The 17,487-nt window shown below is 40.9% G+C and overlaps 1 protein-coding gene across 1 annotated transcript; it reads left to right on the top strand.

Moving 5' to 3' along the window:
- Positions 1-3,044: 3,044 nt before the first annotated feature.
- Positions 3,045-16,649, top strand: EIF2S3 (eukaryotic translation initiation factor 2 subunit gamma). Its single transcript, XM_084275328.1, has 12 exons — positions 3,045-3,114; positions 5,345-5,408; positions 5,897-6,024; positions 6,148-6,269; positions 7,711-7,805; positions 8,587-8,745; positions 9,780-9,914; positions 10,828-10,922; positions 11,810-11,954; positions 12,357-12,526; positions 13,503-13,675; positions 15,890-16,649. Exons 1-12 carry the CDS (start codon positions 3,046-3,048, stop codon positions 15,951-15,953), a joined length of 1,419 nt encoding a protein of 472 aa, XP_084131454.1. The 5' UTR covers position 3,045; the 3' UTR covers positions 15,954-16,649.
- The last annotated feature ends 838 nt before the right edge of the window (positions 16,650-17,487 follow it).

Raw genomic sequence — 17,487 nt, 5'->3', positions numbered from 1 at the left:
AGAACCAAAACTTGATGCATCCTTCTACCCTCTTGAAACTTTTGACCTTCATAGGTCAGGGAGAGTGGAAAAATCTAGGTGTCTCTTGATTTTACCTGACTGTCATTTTGCTGTTTGCAGTTCGAGGCAAGCTGAAGCATAAGATGATCTTCGGGTCTCTCCTACACGCTGCCACAGATGACCTCAAGCCTAGCAAAAAAAAAAAAAAAGAAAAAAAAAAGCCCAACAGCTTTAACACACTTACACTCAACATTTAAGAACACTCCCCATCTCCTTCTCTAGGGGGTCTACAGGAAAGATGGGAGAGAAACTCTTTATCTGGCAGTGTACTACTCTAGGACAAGCGGCAATAGCCTTAAGCAGGAGGAGGGCAGATTTAGGTTAGACATTAGGAGGAAATTTGTCCCTGTGAGGGGGGTGAGGCCCTGGCACAGGCTGCCCAGAGAAGCTGTGGCTGCCCCCACCCTGGCAGTGTCCAAGGCCAGGCTGGATGGGGCTTTGGGTAACTTGGTCAGGTGGAGAGTGACCCTGCCCATGGCAAGGGGGTGGAACTAGATGGGCTTTGAGGTCCCTTCCAAACCAAACACCTCAATTCTACTTTCTTAAATAAGACACACTTAAATTTGGGCCTTCAGCCATGACCAGCACTATCAACACTACCTTAGTTAACATTAATTTACATAGAGGTTTGGGCAAACTCCTCTGATTGAGGCATCTGCACGAAGTCAGTTAGTAAGTAATTCCCACTGGCTTAAATGAGACTATTGCAACGAATAAAGCTCTGGACATACATCTCTGAGTTGCATTAACAGATTATTTACCATTTTGTTTGAATCATTTTTAAACGTGTAATATACTTGACAACTCCTAGAGTATTTTTTTTTTACCTGCTTTAATTAGCCACTTGCTGCCTTTTAAGACTTTTCTGGTTTTTCATCGTACTACAAATATTCCCAAATACAATGACTCAGAGTAACCCGATGATCTCAGAATATGTTAAATGCCTAATCCCACCGTTAAAATAGGAGCAACAGTTTGTGTGGTTTTTCAGATTCCTGACAGGGTTCTTGGCGAGGACTAAATCCTTTCTCAAGGCTGCTGCAAATGTGACAAAAACTGTTTCTGTAATTTTACACTGCACTGCATTTTTGCATAATTTAAACAGCTAAGTAACTACAGTCTCCAGTATTTTCAGTTCATTTTCATAAAAGGGTGATTACACATGCTGGGACGTAGAGGCAACTACAACCAAGTATTGCATCATGTTCCCACTGCACTTCACGTATCTCAGTCATAAGCATCTATTGTTTTTCTCAGAAGTGAGCTATTTTATAAAAATTTGAAAACATCATGTGGCCAGATGAAAGATTAGATAAGAAAATTTACTTTCCAGACCAATATGCAAAATTATTGGGTTGCGAGACAAAATAAATGTTGCCATTGCCAACGCCATTGCAGGCACTGTAAGGTTTCTCACCACATTCTCATATTCATTCCTTCAAAGGACAAGTGCTGGCAACCTATCTGTTCTAGGTATATGCAGCAGAACTCAGCTGCCTAACTCTTGTGTCAGGAAAGAATGGTAACAGTAGTAGTCACAGAAGTGGGAGGCTACAGGATTTGTTAAACCAGACATACCAGTTTCGTACAGGCTTCCTTCATCGCATCTCAATGACACAGCTATGAGCTCCAAACCTGGGGTGGGGTTTTTTTTTTGACCAGAGCAGTTAGCCAGGCAAAATCTGGGAATCATGACATTCTCCATCAGGGAAAGCCACTGCTAATGAATGTGCATGTATTTGACACAATTGGTTACTTACATCAAAACCTGTTTCTCTCATCATAGAAGAAATCCTATTAGTAGCAATATTCCTTTAAGAAGTTTCTGTGAAGGAGAAGTCAATTCAATTTCCTACAAGGGAGGACTGTGAATTTGGTCTTCGGTCTCCATTGAACCTCTAAGCTGACTCTCATCACCAGCTTGGGGATTTTCATTCAATTTTTAAAGCCCTTATGCCATATCCAACTCAAAACCAACACAGTTTGGTGCGGTTTTTCGCTGCTTGGTACAAAAGATTCAAGCTGTTGGTATCTTGGGGTAGGGTCTTACATCCAGATGGTTCCCCTAACACTGAGCACTCAGCCTACAAAAAAAAGGTTGAAGTTCAGAATTTTATCAGGCTGATGGCCAGCAAAGATTACCACCATATGCAGGATACTTCACTGTTCAAGCAAATAAGCCAATCAGACACCTAATTAGATGTACTCCCTTGTACATATAAGCATACCTCGCTTCAATTTTACCCCCATCCTCTATTCTACACTACACTGCCCCAAATAACCCAGTTAAATACGCGCAAAACGAACGCGGGACTAATCCTTTCAGGTGTCTCTTTGAACCTCCCCAAGGCCCCCGCCCCAACCTCCCTACCGGAGCAAGGCCGGTACTTTACACGCGGAGCGCAGGCAGCACCAACAGCCGCGGGCCCAGCCGGCCTGGCGCCGAGACAAAAGCCAACCCCCTTCCCACAGAAACACTCCAAAAAGCGCCGACTGCCCGGGCGCTTCTCTCAGCAGCGGCTACTGAAAACTGGGAGACCACCTACCCTCACACAGCCCCTACCGGGACGCTTTAACCAGCCACCCCCCGCCCCCCTCAGCCCACAACCGTTACCCGAAGACAGGCGCGGGGCGCACGCGCGGGGCGCCTTGCCGCCGCCGCGGCCCCTCCCCGCGCATGCGCACGCGTCCCCGCCGGCACCGGCTCACGCGGAGCAGTCCCTGCGGCAGGCCCGGTTGCATCACCCGGCGCGAGGGCGACGGAGGAGGGGGGGGGGGTCCTTCTTGGGGCTGCCCGGCGCCGCGCCTGAGCCGTTCCCGCCTCGCGGCGGGCCTGGCGTCGGCACCCCGCGACCTAGCGCGGCGGGTCCGCGAAGCGGGCGCCTGTCCCTGGGGCGGCGTGTGCCGGGCAGCGCGCCGGCGGCGTAGAGCGGAGCCTGGGGTCAGGCGGCCGCGGGAGTCTCCTCTCTTCCTCTTCAGGCCAAGATGGCGGGGGATGAGGCGGGAGTGACTCTGGGGCAGCCGCACCTCAGCCGGCAGGATCTCGCCACCTTGGTGAGAGCCGCCCGCGGGGCGCCCAGGGCACGGGGGCACCGAGGAGCAGCGGATGCGGGCGCCGGGGCAGGGGGCTGGGGTCGGCGGGCGGGACGTTGGAGGGGGGAAGGGAGGGTGCTGTGGCGGCGGCCCTCGGAAGCGGAGGGGACCCGTGCCTCCCTCCAGGCCCTGTCGTGGCCGGTGAGGTCTGAGGGATGGCGGGAGGTGGCGGTGCTTCCGGGAGCCGGGGCTGAGGGCTCGGGGCAGAGCGGCGGCCCTGGGAGCAGCTCGGGCTGGTCGCTGCAGGTTTGGGTTGCCGGGATGAGGCGCTTGGCTTCCTGGCGAGGCGAGCCCCAGGCTCGGCGGGCTGGCGGCCCGGCCTTGCGAGCGCAGCTCTTGCGAGACAGCGCTGGAGACGTGCGGCTTTCTCCTTGTGAGGGCTGCCCTGCTCAGTGCTCTTAAAGGCTCTTCTCCGAACTGGATCCGTCAAGTGTCTCTCTGCTTCACCGGCGGGTTGGGTGGGTTGGGTGCCCGTCCTCTTTTGGCTGGTCTTAAAGAAAATGTGCTTCGCTACCAGGAAAATCAGTTGCAATGCTCTCTGCTTTGGTAGTCGTGCCTATTAAATGGCTCACTTATTGCATGTTATGCGCTGATAAAACCAGTTGAAAACTGTATTGCTGCTTCCCTGGTGTTCAGGAAAACTAGAAGAGCTTATTTGTCGTTACGGTAGTAATGTTTGATATTCTTGGGGCTTGAGCATAAGAATTGTTCGTGCACTGTGGCTAAGCGTGTTGATATTCCGCGCTGAGGCACGTTAGTAATTCCAGAAAGTTTCTTTACTTCCTTTCATTGTGGCGTTTGCCAGTCAGAAGGAGCACAGATAGGCCTCGTTGGGGGGGGTCAGAGGAAGTTACCTTTAAAGCCTATTCTGTACTTTTTCAGTTGGCCCTTGTATGCTGACTGGAGCTTATAGCCGAACGTTTTACCTCAAGACTGCTATAAGGCTAAAAATTGCGCGTGTACACAATTATGTGCACCGGGAACAAGCGTGTTGATGACAGACTGTGCAGCGTATTTGCCTGCTTGTCACCCTACTAGATGGTGCCCTCTGGAGGCCACGTTCCCGTCGTTGGCGTCAGTGGGCGTCGTCACTTAAAGTTAGATGTATAGGAAATATAAATGTAATTGCCTGTGGCAGGTGGGGGAAAAAAGCTTGAAAGGGGTGAAAAAACTTGTTTGGTGTTCAACATGAACTTTTTATTAATGTAATATTTGAGAAGGGAGCGTGTTTACATTTTATTATTCCTCACAGAACCTATGTAACTGTAAATGATGCATGATATAATGTAAATTAGTGTGTGTGTGTTATTTGTTTCTTAGAAAAATATTTATGCCCTGTCCTGCACTGAGGACTCTTTTGGCATTGTGACTCTTTGAACTGAGCAGCTCATCCATATGAATTCAGTGCAGGATGGAAACTGTAAACGGTTTCAAAAATAGTACAGAGGAATGTTTCAGGGGATTTCAACAATTGTCCAGTACTTGGACAAACAGCTTAAAAAAACCCCAAAATAACCCTTTCAGTTATCTTTTTCATTGTATGGAATGTGTTCATAAGGGTTTGGATTTGCCAGGTGCTATCGATAGATTCATGCAACGGTCTATTTAGGCCAGCAGAAATAATAGTCAGCAATAATGTTATTTGAGGAAAAAGTAGCCTTAGAAAAATAATCCATGTCACTAATGAAATATGTGGATCTACTGACTCCAAAGTGGTAGCTGTAATTATATATAAACTGTAATGGAACCTTATACCAATTAAACAACTCTTTATTGACAAACTTTTGTTTGTAAAACATAGGTGCAGTTCATGGTGTAGCCTATGAGAAGTTAATTTGATTTTGCCTGTTATACGTAATTAAAGTATGGGAGTAGGTAAGGGGGTTTTTTGTATGTTAGAGCTTCTTTTGAGGTGGTTGTTTTGTTTACTTCCATCTCGAACACCTTGTAGCCTACACCAATTTATGAACAGTGTTTAGATTTTTGACCTATACTGGTTTGCAAGCAGGATTTTGTTTAACTTTTGTCCTATTTTACATACCAAAAAGATGGGAATTAACATACAGGATTATTTAAATGAGCTTGGATTTTGCTGAATAGAATTACCAGATAGATTTTTAAAGAAAATACATGTACTACTCTCAAATATTTAAACACAAGATGAATAAATTCTAAAATCTTCTTTACACAGGATGTTACCAAGTTGACGCCTCTTTCACCAGAAGTCATCAGCAGACAAGCAACTATTAATATAGGTAAAACCAAACTTCTAAAAAAGGGGTGTGTTAATATGACTCTGGTACTCATGAAGTAGCATATGGTACCTATGTGGAAACAGTTGAAAGACATTGATACTGAAACAGACAGGGATGCAGTGTTTTTATTACAGATCTTAACAAGGTGCAGAGAGACTTGCCAGACTCTTAACTTGAAAAGCACTGGTTTTACATCAAGAATATTGTTGAATGAAAGTGGGGAATAGTTGCTAAAACAAAGTCTTTTTTACCTTAAAGTTAAGCATTGAAAGGAGTTTAATGGAAATGCAAAGATCTGACCATTGGGAGCTCACTTTAGGATCTTGTTTGTTTAAGCAAAAGCGATTACAAAACCTGTGTATGCATCTGATGGGAGCTCTGGACTTAATGGCCATAGAGAGTTTGGGGTAATTATGTGTTGATCATAATGGAACATTGCACAGAATTAAAAAATGGCTTATTGACAAACATTTGCTTTTAAAACATAGGTACAATTGGCCATGTAGCCCATGGGAAGTCAACAGTAGTCAAAGCTATATCTGGAGTTCATACTGTCAGATTTAAAAATGAACTGGAAAGAAATATCACAATCAAGCTGGGTTATGCTAATGCAAAGGTGAGTCATTACTATAAATCTAGCAAATATGTTGCTAATAAGTTTCATGATGGATGTAAGCTTATAAATAACTTAAGCCTTGATTGATTGAACTTTTCATCAACTTTTAAAAATTATTTACAGATTTACAAGCTGGATGACCCAAGCTGTTCCCGGCCAGAGTGTTACCGATCCTGTGGAAGTAGCACCCCAGATGAGTTCCCTACAGATATTCCTGGCACCAAAGGGAACTTTAAACTAGTCAGGTAACTGCTGTAAAAGGAGTGGTATAAATTGTGTTTACTTAATTTACATAACAGTAAATAGTCAGGACTGAGCTGCAAGCTGGATGTATTTGTTAGGGCAGACTATGTGTTTGTAGATGCTGGGCACCCCTCGTTTATGGTATCACCTAAACTGCCTTGTTTTTATTAGCTGTGATGCACAGTCCGTGGTAGAGCACAACTGTGTCTTCTGTCCTCAGGGATTTGCAGGATTCCGAAGTGGAATTTTTCCTGCTCTATAACACAAGTACATTTTAAAGCCATTAAAATGAGAACTAACGGGGGGCCTCACAAACAGGGGCATCTTTAAAATTCCTTTCTGGAAGGTGACCTTTGTTTAACTTTTTCTCCCTAGAGGCAGAAAAGTTTTCAAGGTTCTTGAAATGAACATATGAAAGCCGGATGCCTAATGCGAGATCAAGCCTGTAGCTGGGGGCCAGTTGTTCTTCCTTTACTTCATTTCCAGTAAAGCAGAGCACGGTCATTACGCAAGCGTCAGAACCACAGCAGTTGTGACTTGGGCCTTCACAGTGATTGCTCAAATGTCAGCAGTCACAAGGGCTGTTGTACGACGAGATTCCCAGTTCATGCTTATGTGTAAAATACACATAGGGCTCTAATCATCACGTATTTCCTTCCTTTCCAGGAATTCCCAGTAAAGCCCTTGTTCTAACAGTAACTCCTGTTGGAGCGTGACAGTCGTGCAGCCGTCATTAAGCTGTTGGTTGAAAGCTGTGGATTGTTTATCTTACAGTAGATTTTTAACATTGTCAGCAAAGCAGCAAATTAGTCCCTTGCTTTTTGGCAGCACGCTACCAGGAAATGAGGATCCTTCAATGAGTAGGTTCAGGCAAGAATGCAGCATGTCAGCTGTTACAGTCTGCACAATAAAATCATAAGGTTGGAACTAAAAGCTCTAACGCTGTCTATGTAGATAGAACTTTGAAGAGAAGTACAATTATAACCCTACTTAATTAAAGGAGCGTAACGAAAGAATGTATGCAATTAAAGAAACATCATTTTTTAATATTGGAGAATGGGAGACATCTTTTTAAAAGGAGATAAAAGAGAAGTCTTGTGTGGTGTGTTGGTTTTGGTTTATTCTGGTGCATTTAAATCTGGTTTAATTTACAAGGAAATCTGTGAAATATTAAAGCAATACCTGATATGGATATATGGTATCAAATCTTAAAACTCAGAAAAAGTATTCAGTAGCCATTCAGTAGTCTTTGTGCTCTTTTAGAACTTTTTTGAAAATACTTTTAAGATATTACTTCTCAGCATCTGTCTTGAAATGTTTGCTTTTCTCTCTATTTTAGGGACAAATTTAACTTTTGTGTCTGCCTAGCCACTCACATAAAACAGTCAGATAAATTGTTGATAATTGGCTTTTGGACTTCTTTTTAACCTTCTTCTACAACAGGCATGTCTCTTTTGTGGATTGTCCTGGCCATGATATTTTGATGGCTACTATGTTGAACGGTGCAGCAGTAATGGACGCAGCTTTACTGTTGATAGGTAATGATTGCTACACAAAAGCAGAGCTCTATCTTTTCATATCATGAAGCAACTTTTATATGGGTTTTCAAATTTACTGGGGCAGGGTGACTGATTAAAACAAGGGAATGTTCTTGAGATGTGTTTAAGAAAATAAAGTGATGCTACAATGAAAATGTCCCCTAACAAGCTACTTTTTTTAAACATCACTGTATATGCTCATTAGTCTGGTAGCTGTCCCAATTTATCGAAGATTCATTAGGTAAGATGAAACTTTGTAGTGGTATAATACTTACTGTGCAATTTATGTAGCTTTATGGAAATATATTAATTACAGGTACATTTTGAGTTTCTCTGCAGTTTTAGTTTGCTTTAAATATGCAGTCTTTGCTGCACAGGAGAGTCCACAAACATAAGTACAAACAATAAACCCAGATGAGTAAGAGAAAAATCAAGGTGCAGGAGATTTATTTTGATTCAGACAATCTGATGCCTAAAGGATGGAATAAGTCAAGTAGAAGCAAGTTAGCTGTCAATATCTGTGGAAATTTTAGATGTGTTTCTACTGGGAGCGATAGAATGGGGGAGCCTCTCTGGCAGCCTCCCATCTGTCATGTATTGTGTGGATGCTACAGCCAGCAGTTCTGGGGAAGCGTGGGTGCATATTAACTTGGATGCTTTACATATAGCTTATTGAGAGGTGACTGTCCTTATAAAAAAAGATAAAATAGAAAATAGATGTCCTACTGTAGGTGTTTTGTCTGTCTTTGTTTCTATATTGTGGTACCTTTTCTTATTTCAGCTGGTAATGAGTCATGCCCTCAACCCCAGACCTCAGAACATCTTGCTGCTATAGAAATCATGAAACTGAAACACATTTTGATTCTACAGAATAAGATTGATTTAGTGAAGGAGAGCCAGGCTAAAGAACAGTATGAACAGATTCTTGCATTTGTACAAGGTAGGTTTTCAACAGCTGAAGTACAGTGGTGGAAATTCTTCAGTGTTGGGACGTGGACGAACTGGGTTTCTATATGTTCATAGAAAAGCTGCTCTTATTTGAACAGTGCCACTGCATGTAGCCTGTTAATCTGATAAACAGACCTTTGGAGTTGTGCTTCTTGGCAGTTTCAGACTGCTTGTGTACAGTATGGCTGTTGGTCAGAGCTTTTGGTGTAAAACTAATAGCGATAGCTCTTGCCTACTAGCATTCACTGAATTTGTGGTTTCTTCTTGGATTGTACTTTGAGTTTCATCTTTCCCAGGAGCTTCCACCATTTTCCCTGCTTATCTGCTTTAGGTGGAGTATATGAAAAGCTGCAAAGCTAGATTGTCACCTTCAAAAGTAGCAATAGGTTTCTCTTTTCACTCAGAATTGTTGCCTTACGTAAGCTGTTTGTAACAGCTATGTCCCAGTGATTTGACATGTAAATTTGGAATTCTTTCAGAAAACTAGAGTTATCACAAGAAACATAGATGTAATTAAAACTAATACTTAACAAGCCGCAATAACTGTGTAAATCTACCCATAAAATTAGGATTTTTCTAAGATATGTATCTGTATTGCAGCAATTCCAAACCACAGATTGTTAGATTGATAGGAATTTTAGTCAAAGTGAAATCTGGCCGTGAAATTGATACTGATACATCAAATACTAAGATATCTGATTTCTCTGAGGAAATTATCTTAAGGATATTCTGAGCACAATGTAAGGAGTGAATTCTGCCTTACAGCAGCAGATTCTCTTGCACGATGTTCAGAGAGCAACTGTAAAACTCCTCAGTACACAGTGACCCAGCGGCAACATGACTGCCTTGAAAAGTGGGTCTGGCAGGTTTGTGTTGAAGGATAAATGCTCTGGTACTCAGTGTTTTGGGAAATACATAGCAAATGTACCTTGGAATTCATTATTACTTTTAGCAATGACAGAAGACTTGTTCATGTTGCTGTAATCACTGTGTGAAGGCTTGATGTTGAACTTGATCCTGGTGTAGGTACAGTGGCAGAAGGCGCTCCGATAATTCCCATCTCCGCACAGCTGAAATACAACATTGAGGTGGTTTGCGAGTACATAGTGAAGAAAATCCCAGTCCCCTTGCGAGACTTCACCTCTGAACCCAGGCTTATTGGTATGTAAATGCTGAGGTCGGGGCTCTCCTGGGGCATCATCCACTACCTGTATCTACACCTGGAATAGCATCTTGCTGAATGCTCTAAAGAGGTAGATTCAAGAGGAATATTTAGTGTGCTCTTACTTTCAAACCTGCCTATTTTCTGAGCACTGTATTGTTTGTTCATAGCTAATTGCTATAATTAAATCTCTGAGGTAATTGGTCGCTTTTGTACATAACTTTGCATGTATTTTATATGTATGACAGCACTAAAATGCAGTAAAGATTAAAAACTTACCCATGCCTTAAAACATCCCTATACTTGCTATGAATTTGATTCACCAAAGTATTGTAGAACTGTTGAATTTGAAAATTAAATTATTTCCATTAAAATCTTGCAGGCAGCATGGTTAGATTTTTTGTTAGTCATGTGTCCCAAAAGTCAAAGGTTTTGTCAAGTGTATTTTGAAATTAATTTCCACTACAATGAATCAATTTATTTGCTTTGTTTTCCCCATGCAAAATAAGGGAGACCTACAGAGCATTTGTTCAGAATGCATAAAAATGGACGTTGAAACAGGGTTACAATTGGCATGGTGAATATTGAAGGGGCTTTTAAAATATACTTCATTGTTGCATTCTTTCACAGAAACTGATATTTAATTTAAATTTTGCTGTGCAGAAACCATTAAACAAACCATTTCTCTATGAGGAGCTTAAATGGTTTTGAGAACAAAATCAAGTGTATACTTAAAAAATCAGAATAAAGTATTGATTATATTTTAGTGTTATCCCTGAATTAGATTTTATAAAATTTAGAAATATGTGTATACCTTATTAAGAATAGGGAAGCGAAGTTGGTAAAGACAGACACTAAGTCCTTTCAAAACTGATCTTAAATGTAAACTCCATTATGATTTGTTTTTTTCAGTAATTAGATCTTTTGATGTCAACAAGCCTGGCTGTGAAGTTGATGACCTTAAGGGGGGTGTAGCTGGTGGCAGTATTCTAAAGGGTGTTTTAAAGGTAACAGTGTCTCTTCCTTGTCTGTAGATTTGTATTGATTGTAACATGTAGAGTTTTTGCATGCTTAGAACAAAATTAATCTATATAATTGAATGTTTTTAAAACTAGAATACAGTCAGATGGCACCCATCCATTCTGTCTGGACCTCCTTTCTACCTCCCTGTTTTTTAAATTTTTTTACACGTATTTTTTGTTAGCACAATCTTAACTTTTTCTAATAATGGTACTGCTTTCATTGCTTACAAAAATGGAGGGAGTGATATTTTTTTCAGTCCTACCATTCATAGTTGCTGAATTACTGAGGGTAAAGAGGGGAGCAGAAGAACTTGTAAAGGTACCTCTGAAGTGCATGTGGGTTCCCACAGGTCCATCTTCCCCATTTAAGTATTATGTGTATTTTGATTTTATTTCCATTGGGGAACTTTAAAAGTTGCTCTGATAGACTGAAAAGCAAACTACATCTTTGAACATTTATACACTTTTTATTTTCTCTGTCTTGCAGTTTAATGATGCTGATCAGTTACATTGATTGTATGAATTCCATTTTTCTCAGTGCTGTAACATTTCTAAATGAAATTTCATTTAAAAATAATCTAAGATTTAAATACTGGAATTCAAGCTGATAAATATGCTTGACTAAAGCAGTTTTGTAAATTGTATTGAAGAGACAATCAACTGTTATGTGGGCTGTAAGATACAGAGCTTTCAGCATTGTTCAGTTTGCAGTAAACAGTGCAACAGAAGCCCTAGAAGTTGTGTAGTAGCCCAGACCCATATACTTGTATAAACAGTAGGTCTTGGGATAAGTAGGTCTTATTTGTGACTAGTAGTTACCTTTATGTTCCTGTGCAACAGCCAGTTAATCACTTTTTTGCTTTTGTAATTAGGTGGGTCAGGAGATTGAGGTCCGGCCGGGCATTGTGTCCAAGGACAGTGAAGGGAAACTCATGTGCAAGCCCATCTTTTCCAAAATTGTGTCGCTCTTTGCCGAACACAACGATCTGCAATATGCTGCTCCAGGAGGTCTTATAGGTAAGAACATTCTCCCATGAAAAGATTTACTTCTTCGTTCTTACTGGAAACACTTGGGTTCACTCAACAATTAATTCAGTGTTGTAAACAAAAAGGCTGTGAGCAATTTCAGGTAATTAATATATGTAAAGAGAGACAATATGGGTGTGAAGATGAGATACTAAATACTTTTTCAAACTCTCACTGGCCATCATGAATGGTACTGGCTTTAACAGTGGAATATTTTTTCATCTGTTTAGACAGAGCTCACAGTCTTGCTGACACTCTTAAAGTGTAGTCCAGGTAGTGGGGAATTCCCAGCACATTCTCAGCGCGTTGTATTTAAATCTCCTTCAAATATTTTAATAACGTGAATGCACCATCTGCCTTTCAGTTACCCCATGTGACTTTCCTGTGTTGTAGGTGTTGGGACTAAGATCGATCCGACTTTGTGTCGGGCCGACCGAATGGTCGGCCAGGTTCTTGGTGCCGTTGGAGCGCTGCCAGAAATATTTACAGAGCTGGAAATCTCCTACTTCCTGCTGAGGCGACTACTAGGTGTGCGCACCGAAGGAGACAAGAAAGCTGCAAAGGTCTGTTCCCCCCACCCCTTTTTTTTGTTTTTTTTCCTGATTTCTCTTCCTGTGCCAAGTTTTTAATTACTTATTTTTTACTGATTGATCTTACCTAGTAATTCTGTCACCCTGTAAATATAGACCTGTCACCAAACTTACCTGCTTTTTAAATATTGTAGAGGAATGCTTTTCAGAGGAGTGGGAATTCTTATCAGAGTAGTTTCAAGTAGCATTAAGTATTTATTTGTGTGTCCTGGAGTTAAGTATTCGTCAAAGCATACTCATAGTTGTTTTCCTTTCCTACTAGCCTAATCATCTGTGCAACGATTAGTTTGCTACTCTTACTGATCTGCTTCCTACTTACCAGCTTTTTGTTGATTCTGGTGCTGAAGAACTTTTTAAAGCTAAGTGTTTCTGATACACTGAAATTAAAGAAACTGAGCTTGATGCATGGCACAGCCTCATGGTCTGTGGTTGGTTTTACACAAACCAAATAAAAAGATGGTAGATTTCCCCATTAGCATTAAAATCTATAAACTGTTTCACAAAACCCTCTCCTTGTCCAGTAAAATTAATTAATTGAGAAATCATTTTGATGCATGTAGGCATAAGGGAAACGAGACTATCCAGATTATTATTAAGGTATTAACACTCCTGTTTGTAGCAATGTCCGAGACTGTTTTCACTCTTCTTACAGTATGTGCAATAGTAAGTTTTACAGAAAATGCAGAGAAATCCTGAGAGAGTGTATCATGCCAAGAACCTGGAGTACTACATGCACAACATATTTATGTCTTTGTCTTTTCACCTATAAACTTCATCCACTGACACTGTTGTGCAAGGTTTGTGTGTGGGGACACTTACAGTTTTTGCATTTCTCAGCTATATCTTTTATTTTTTGGTAGCAAGGTAATGGAAGATACTCAATATTGCCTGTGGAATTCCTTTTTAATGATAAAGCTTACGTTTCAGAGTTTTGTATGTCATTCTCCAGGTGCAAAAATTATCAAAGAATGAAGTTTTAATGGTAAACATAGGATCCTTATCTACTGGAGGGAGAGTCAGTGCTGTAAAGGCTGATTTGGGGAAGATTGTGCTCACCAACCCAGTCTGCACAGAAGTGGGAGAGAAAATAGCCCTGAGTCGAAGAGTTGAGAAACACTGGCGGTAAGTTGGTGCCAGATTGGTAGGGTACCCTGTTACATTGTTAACAAAAAATACATGGTTCTGATTTTGCTCTCGAATAGGTAAGCACATAGCTGTTTTTAAAGTTCCTCTGGATTCTCCTAGCATGTTGACACCGTATTGTGGGATGTTTCATTTCTGGTCTCTTCTAACAGCAGCATTATAGTGGGTAGATGTCGATAACTTAGTAGACAAGGAAACATCTGAGGCTTATGGTTTGTTGCCAAAACATCCATGCTATGATTGAGCTAACAGTAGGCTGTCTCAGCAGTACAGTTGGAAAATTCCAGGGATTCTAAGAAAAAGCCTGTCTTATACCCACCTAAGTCAGTTGTGTTCCACCTGTGGACTTCTAGTGCAACCTTGAAGTCATAGCAGGGGAATGGAGAAGGGTCATTCTACACTTCAGATGTTTTATGTACTATGAGCAGAGAGGAAATAAGAAGGTATCAGCCAGAATGACCTGTTCTGATCACAACTATAAAATGGCTGGATCCACAGAAGCATCTGAAAGCTGAAAATGATGAGGAGAATGTGTTGATGATTCACGTAAAGCTTGATGCTGTACTTCTCTTTAGATAATTACGCACACCACACCTATTAAGTGTTCCATAAGACTGCATGAGTACCATAAGAACATAAGGGTATTTAGATTCAGTGACTCTGCATAGCTCTTGTAGTGTGATGAGAAAGCTTAAGGGAATGTTGCTGTTCGTACAGGAAGCCCCTGCTGTACAAAAAACCAAGCTTTAAATATTTGTGGATGTGTGTGTCTTTCTCAGGTCAACAGGAAAGTGTAGATAAGAATTCAGTGCTTGCTGTCTCAGAGCTAGCTGAGAAATTAGGAAAGAGAGAATTCCCTGGAAAAAAAAAAACCCACCAAGGAATATAAAATGTCTCTTGAACAGGAGGGGGAAAAAATAAGACGAGGGCCCATGTTAAGACAGGGAAAGCAGAAGGAAGAGGAGGAACTATTTATATTGGAAACTTTTTTCTGAGCTACAGACTGACAACCTGTGTGAATTTTAATGCGAATTCTGTTGCTTCTCTAGATTACTTCCCACTTGAAAAACATGAGCAGTTTTTTTTTAAAAAAGCTCACTTGTCTCTCATTTATGGGGTGGACAAGTAGTGGCAGCCTGCTGTGAAGATCCTGTTATTAAAAAGTTGCCTTCTGTGCTAGACTAAAAGGACAAGGGGACAGCATAAGGAAATGGAAAGTTGAGAAAAGGGAGAGGAGGCAAACTGGAAAGAGCAGCTTAATAAAATCCAGTTGGAGTAAAGATAATGTACGGTTGGTACTGTGAAAAGGAACTGGTAGCCTGAGGCAGTGGAGTGCTGAAAAGATGGAAGAAAGTGGGAAAGCAAGAGATGAATCAGAGCTATGAAGTAGAAAGTAAATATATAGAAGCATATATGTTAATAAGCAAGCAAACAGGATACACTAGTGATTCCAAGGAACAATGAAGTCAGAGGTGGACTAGTGACAAACTATGGATGTGCTCCTGAAAAGTGGGAAGTGTCCAGAGACAGGCTCTGCTGCTTAGCAGAATAAATTGAGGTGCATGTGTGGTTCCTGTATATCTCCTTGCCAGAAACTGGAAGCATTTTAAAGACAGTTGTTTTAGTAACATGGGCTCCTGCTGATTGTGGAAATGGGTCTGGTCTTACTGTCTTTTAAAAAGTGCGTTTTTCTGAGGCAGCTGTGGTGTATAAAAGGGAACTTAATGTTACTGAACTTACCTGAGAGCTGAGTTACCTTTATAGGTTACATGTTTGTTGAGAGTTACAGCTCTATTTATAATCTTTGCTGTTGCCTTGCCTGAGTTTTGACATTTTCATTTCCATTTGAAAGCAGCGCTGCGCTGCCAGCATAGGTGAAAGAGAACAAGCTGGGAATAGATTTACAGTCTACCAGTGTAACATAAGTTACAGGATTTTCAGGTTTTGTGTTTCCTGTTCAAAGGTACATATGTAGCTGAATTCAGACATACAAATGTTCTCCCTCACTCATCCTTTTTTACTGTATTTCCACTAACCAAACCAGTCTTAGGTCTTGCAGGGTGTTTTGGGTGCAGGGAGGTGGAGAAAATTCAGACTGTGAGAACTGAAGGCATAAGAATAACAGAAGGATGATTTGTCCTTGTTATTTCTGATGACTGTTAAAAGTAATATAAACTGTTTTTCTCTTTGCAGTCTAATTGGTTGGGGTCAAATCAGAAGAGGAGTGACAATCAAGCCAACTGTTGATGATGACTGAAGAACAAAGGAATGTGTTTCATCTTTAAAGATGATGTACTGGGCTCTATTTTGGAGGGGGTATATTTTCCCAGTGAAATTGGAAGCTGTGCAGATACTATCGTTGAGTTGCATGGCTGTCCTTGTACATTTGATTGAACTTTACCCTCCTACTAAAATACTAGACACTATCACCATTAAAAGTGTAAAAGAATTGGCATAGAAGTGGGTTGGATTATCCACATTTTAATAGAAATTAATTGTACATGTCCCATGGCATGTCTAACTTAGGTCATTTTGTGTTCCAGACATACCTGTTGAGTATCAGTCAGGTCAGCCCCGGTGTAACACACAAACCATGAATCTGGTATTGAAATAAAATATTGCTTATTTTCATTAATTCAAATATTTTTTTCTGAGTAACAAAAGACTGTGGTGATTGTTCAACCAGTAAAAGAATTAAAAGTCAAAACCTCAAACTCTGCTTAAAGACTAGTACCCTTTGTGCACAACATCTTCTTTTGGTTAGACAGCTGTTTACAGTAAAAAGCTTTCTTCCTTAATGTCTTAGGTTCTGACTTTAGAATTCTAGCTGGATTACACTTTGTAATTAGGATTGTGATGCTGACTCACTTAAAGTTGTCATTTCCAATATTATAAAGGGGTTTTGTTAAAACCCCAAAGAACAACTGCAAGTAAACTGGATCTGAACTGGCAATACTGGGTTTTTTACATTATTCTAGGATAGATTTATCCCCCCCCCCAAAAAAAAAGTTATTAACTTGAAACTGGGGTTTTATATAGTGGAACTCTGTATGAGGGGCCTGAGAGCTCTTTATACAGAAGGATTAAACTGCTTATTTTGAGGTTATACTGAGCAAATATCAGCTATGATCTTGAACTCTAAAATATCTGGAAAAGGCTGCAGGAGGGAATGATTAGGGTGGTGGGGTTCTGAATAAGGAAAAAGGTGTAACCACTTTTGCTTAGCTAGCCTGAATCTGAGAGAAAACAGAATGTAATAAATTTGCTGTAGGGTGCTAATACTTTCATCTGCGTAGGTGTAACTTCTTTGTTTGTAATAATGTACATAGTTCTAGGTATTTTATATACTAGAGCATTTAGCAAGTCGTGCTACTTTCCATATTTTTATACAAAGTACTGTGTTCTTTCTCAAAGCCTGGTTTCAGTCATGTTGAATATCTTCAAGGGCATTCTAAAGGTAAATACCATTTCACTCCTGAAAACAGACTTTGATGAAGCAGTGAAAGTTTTGTTCCTGATTTTGCATTGTATTTATGGAATAATACTTATTTCATCTACATTCCTCTACTCAGTTTCTCCATTTGTAAAGTACTACTACCTCGCATGGTGTTGAGAGTAAACACAATTTTGTATAGTGCTTCTCCTCCTGGGAGCAAGAGTCAGCTGTAATTCTTCCTGATTCTCCTAGTACTTGGCTAGGGCACATTCTTGAAAGCGTCTGTTTCAAAGACTGCATCTTCCATGCTGTGAAAGCCTGTGTCTGTAACTCTGAACTCTCAAAACCTGGGTAA

This window comes from Gallinula chloropus (genome assembly GCF_964237585.1).
Source record: "Gallinula chloropus genome assembly, chromosome: 1".
In the NCBI taxonomy this organism is placed as follows: domain Eukaryota; kingdom Metazoa; phylum Chordata; class Aves; order Gruiformes; family Rallidae; genus Gallinula; species Gallinula chloropus.
This window is presented reverse-complemented; position numbering and strand designations above follow the sequence as displayed.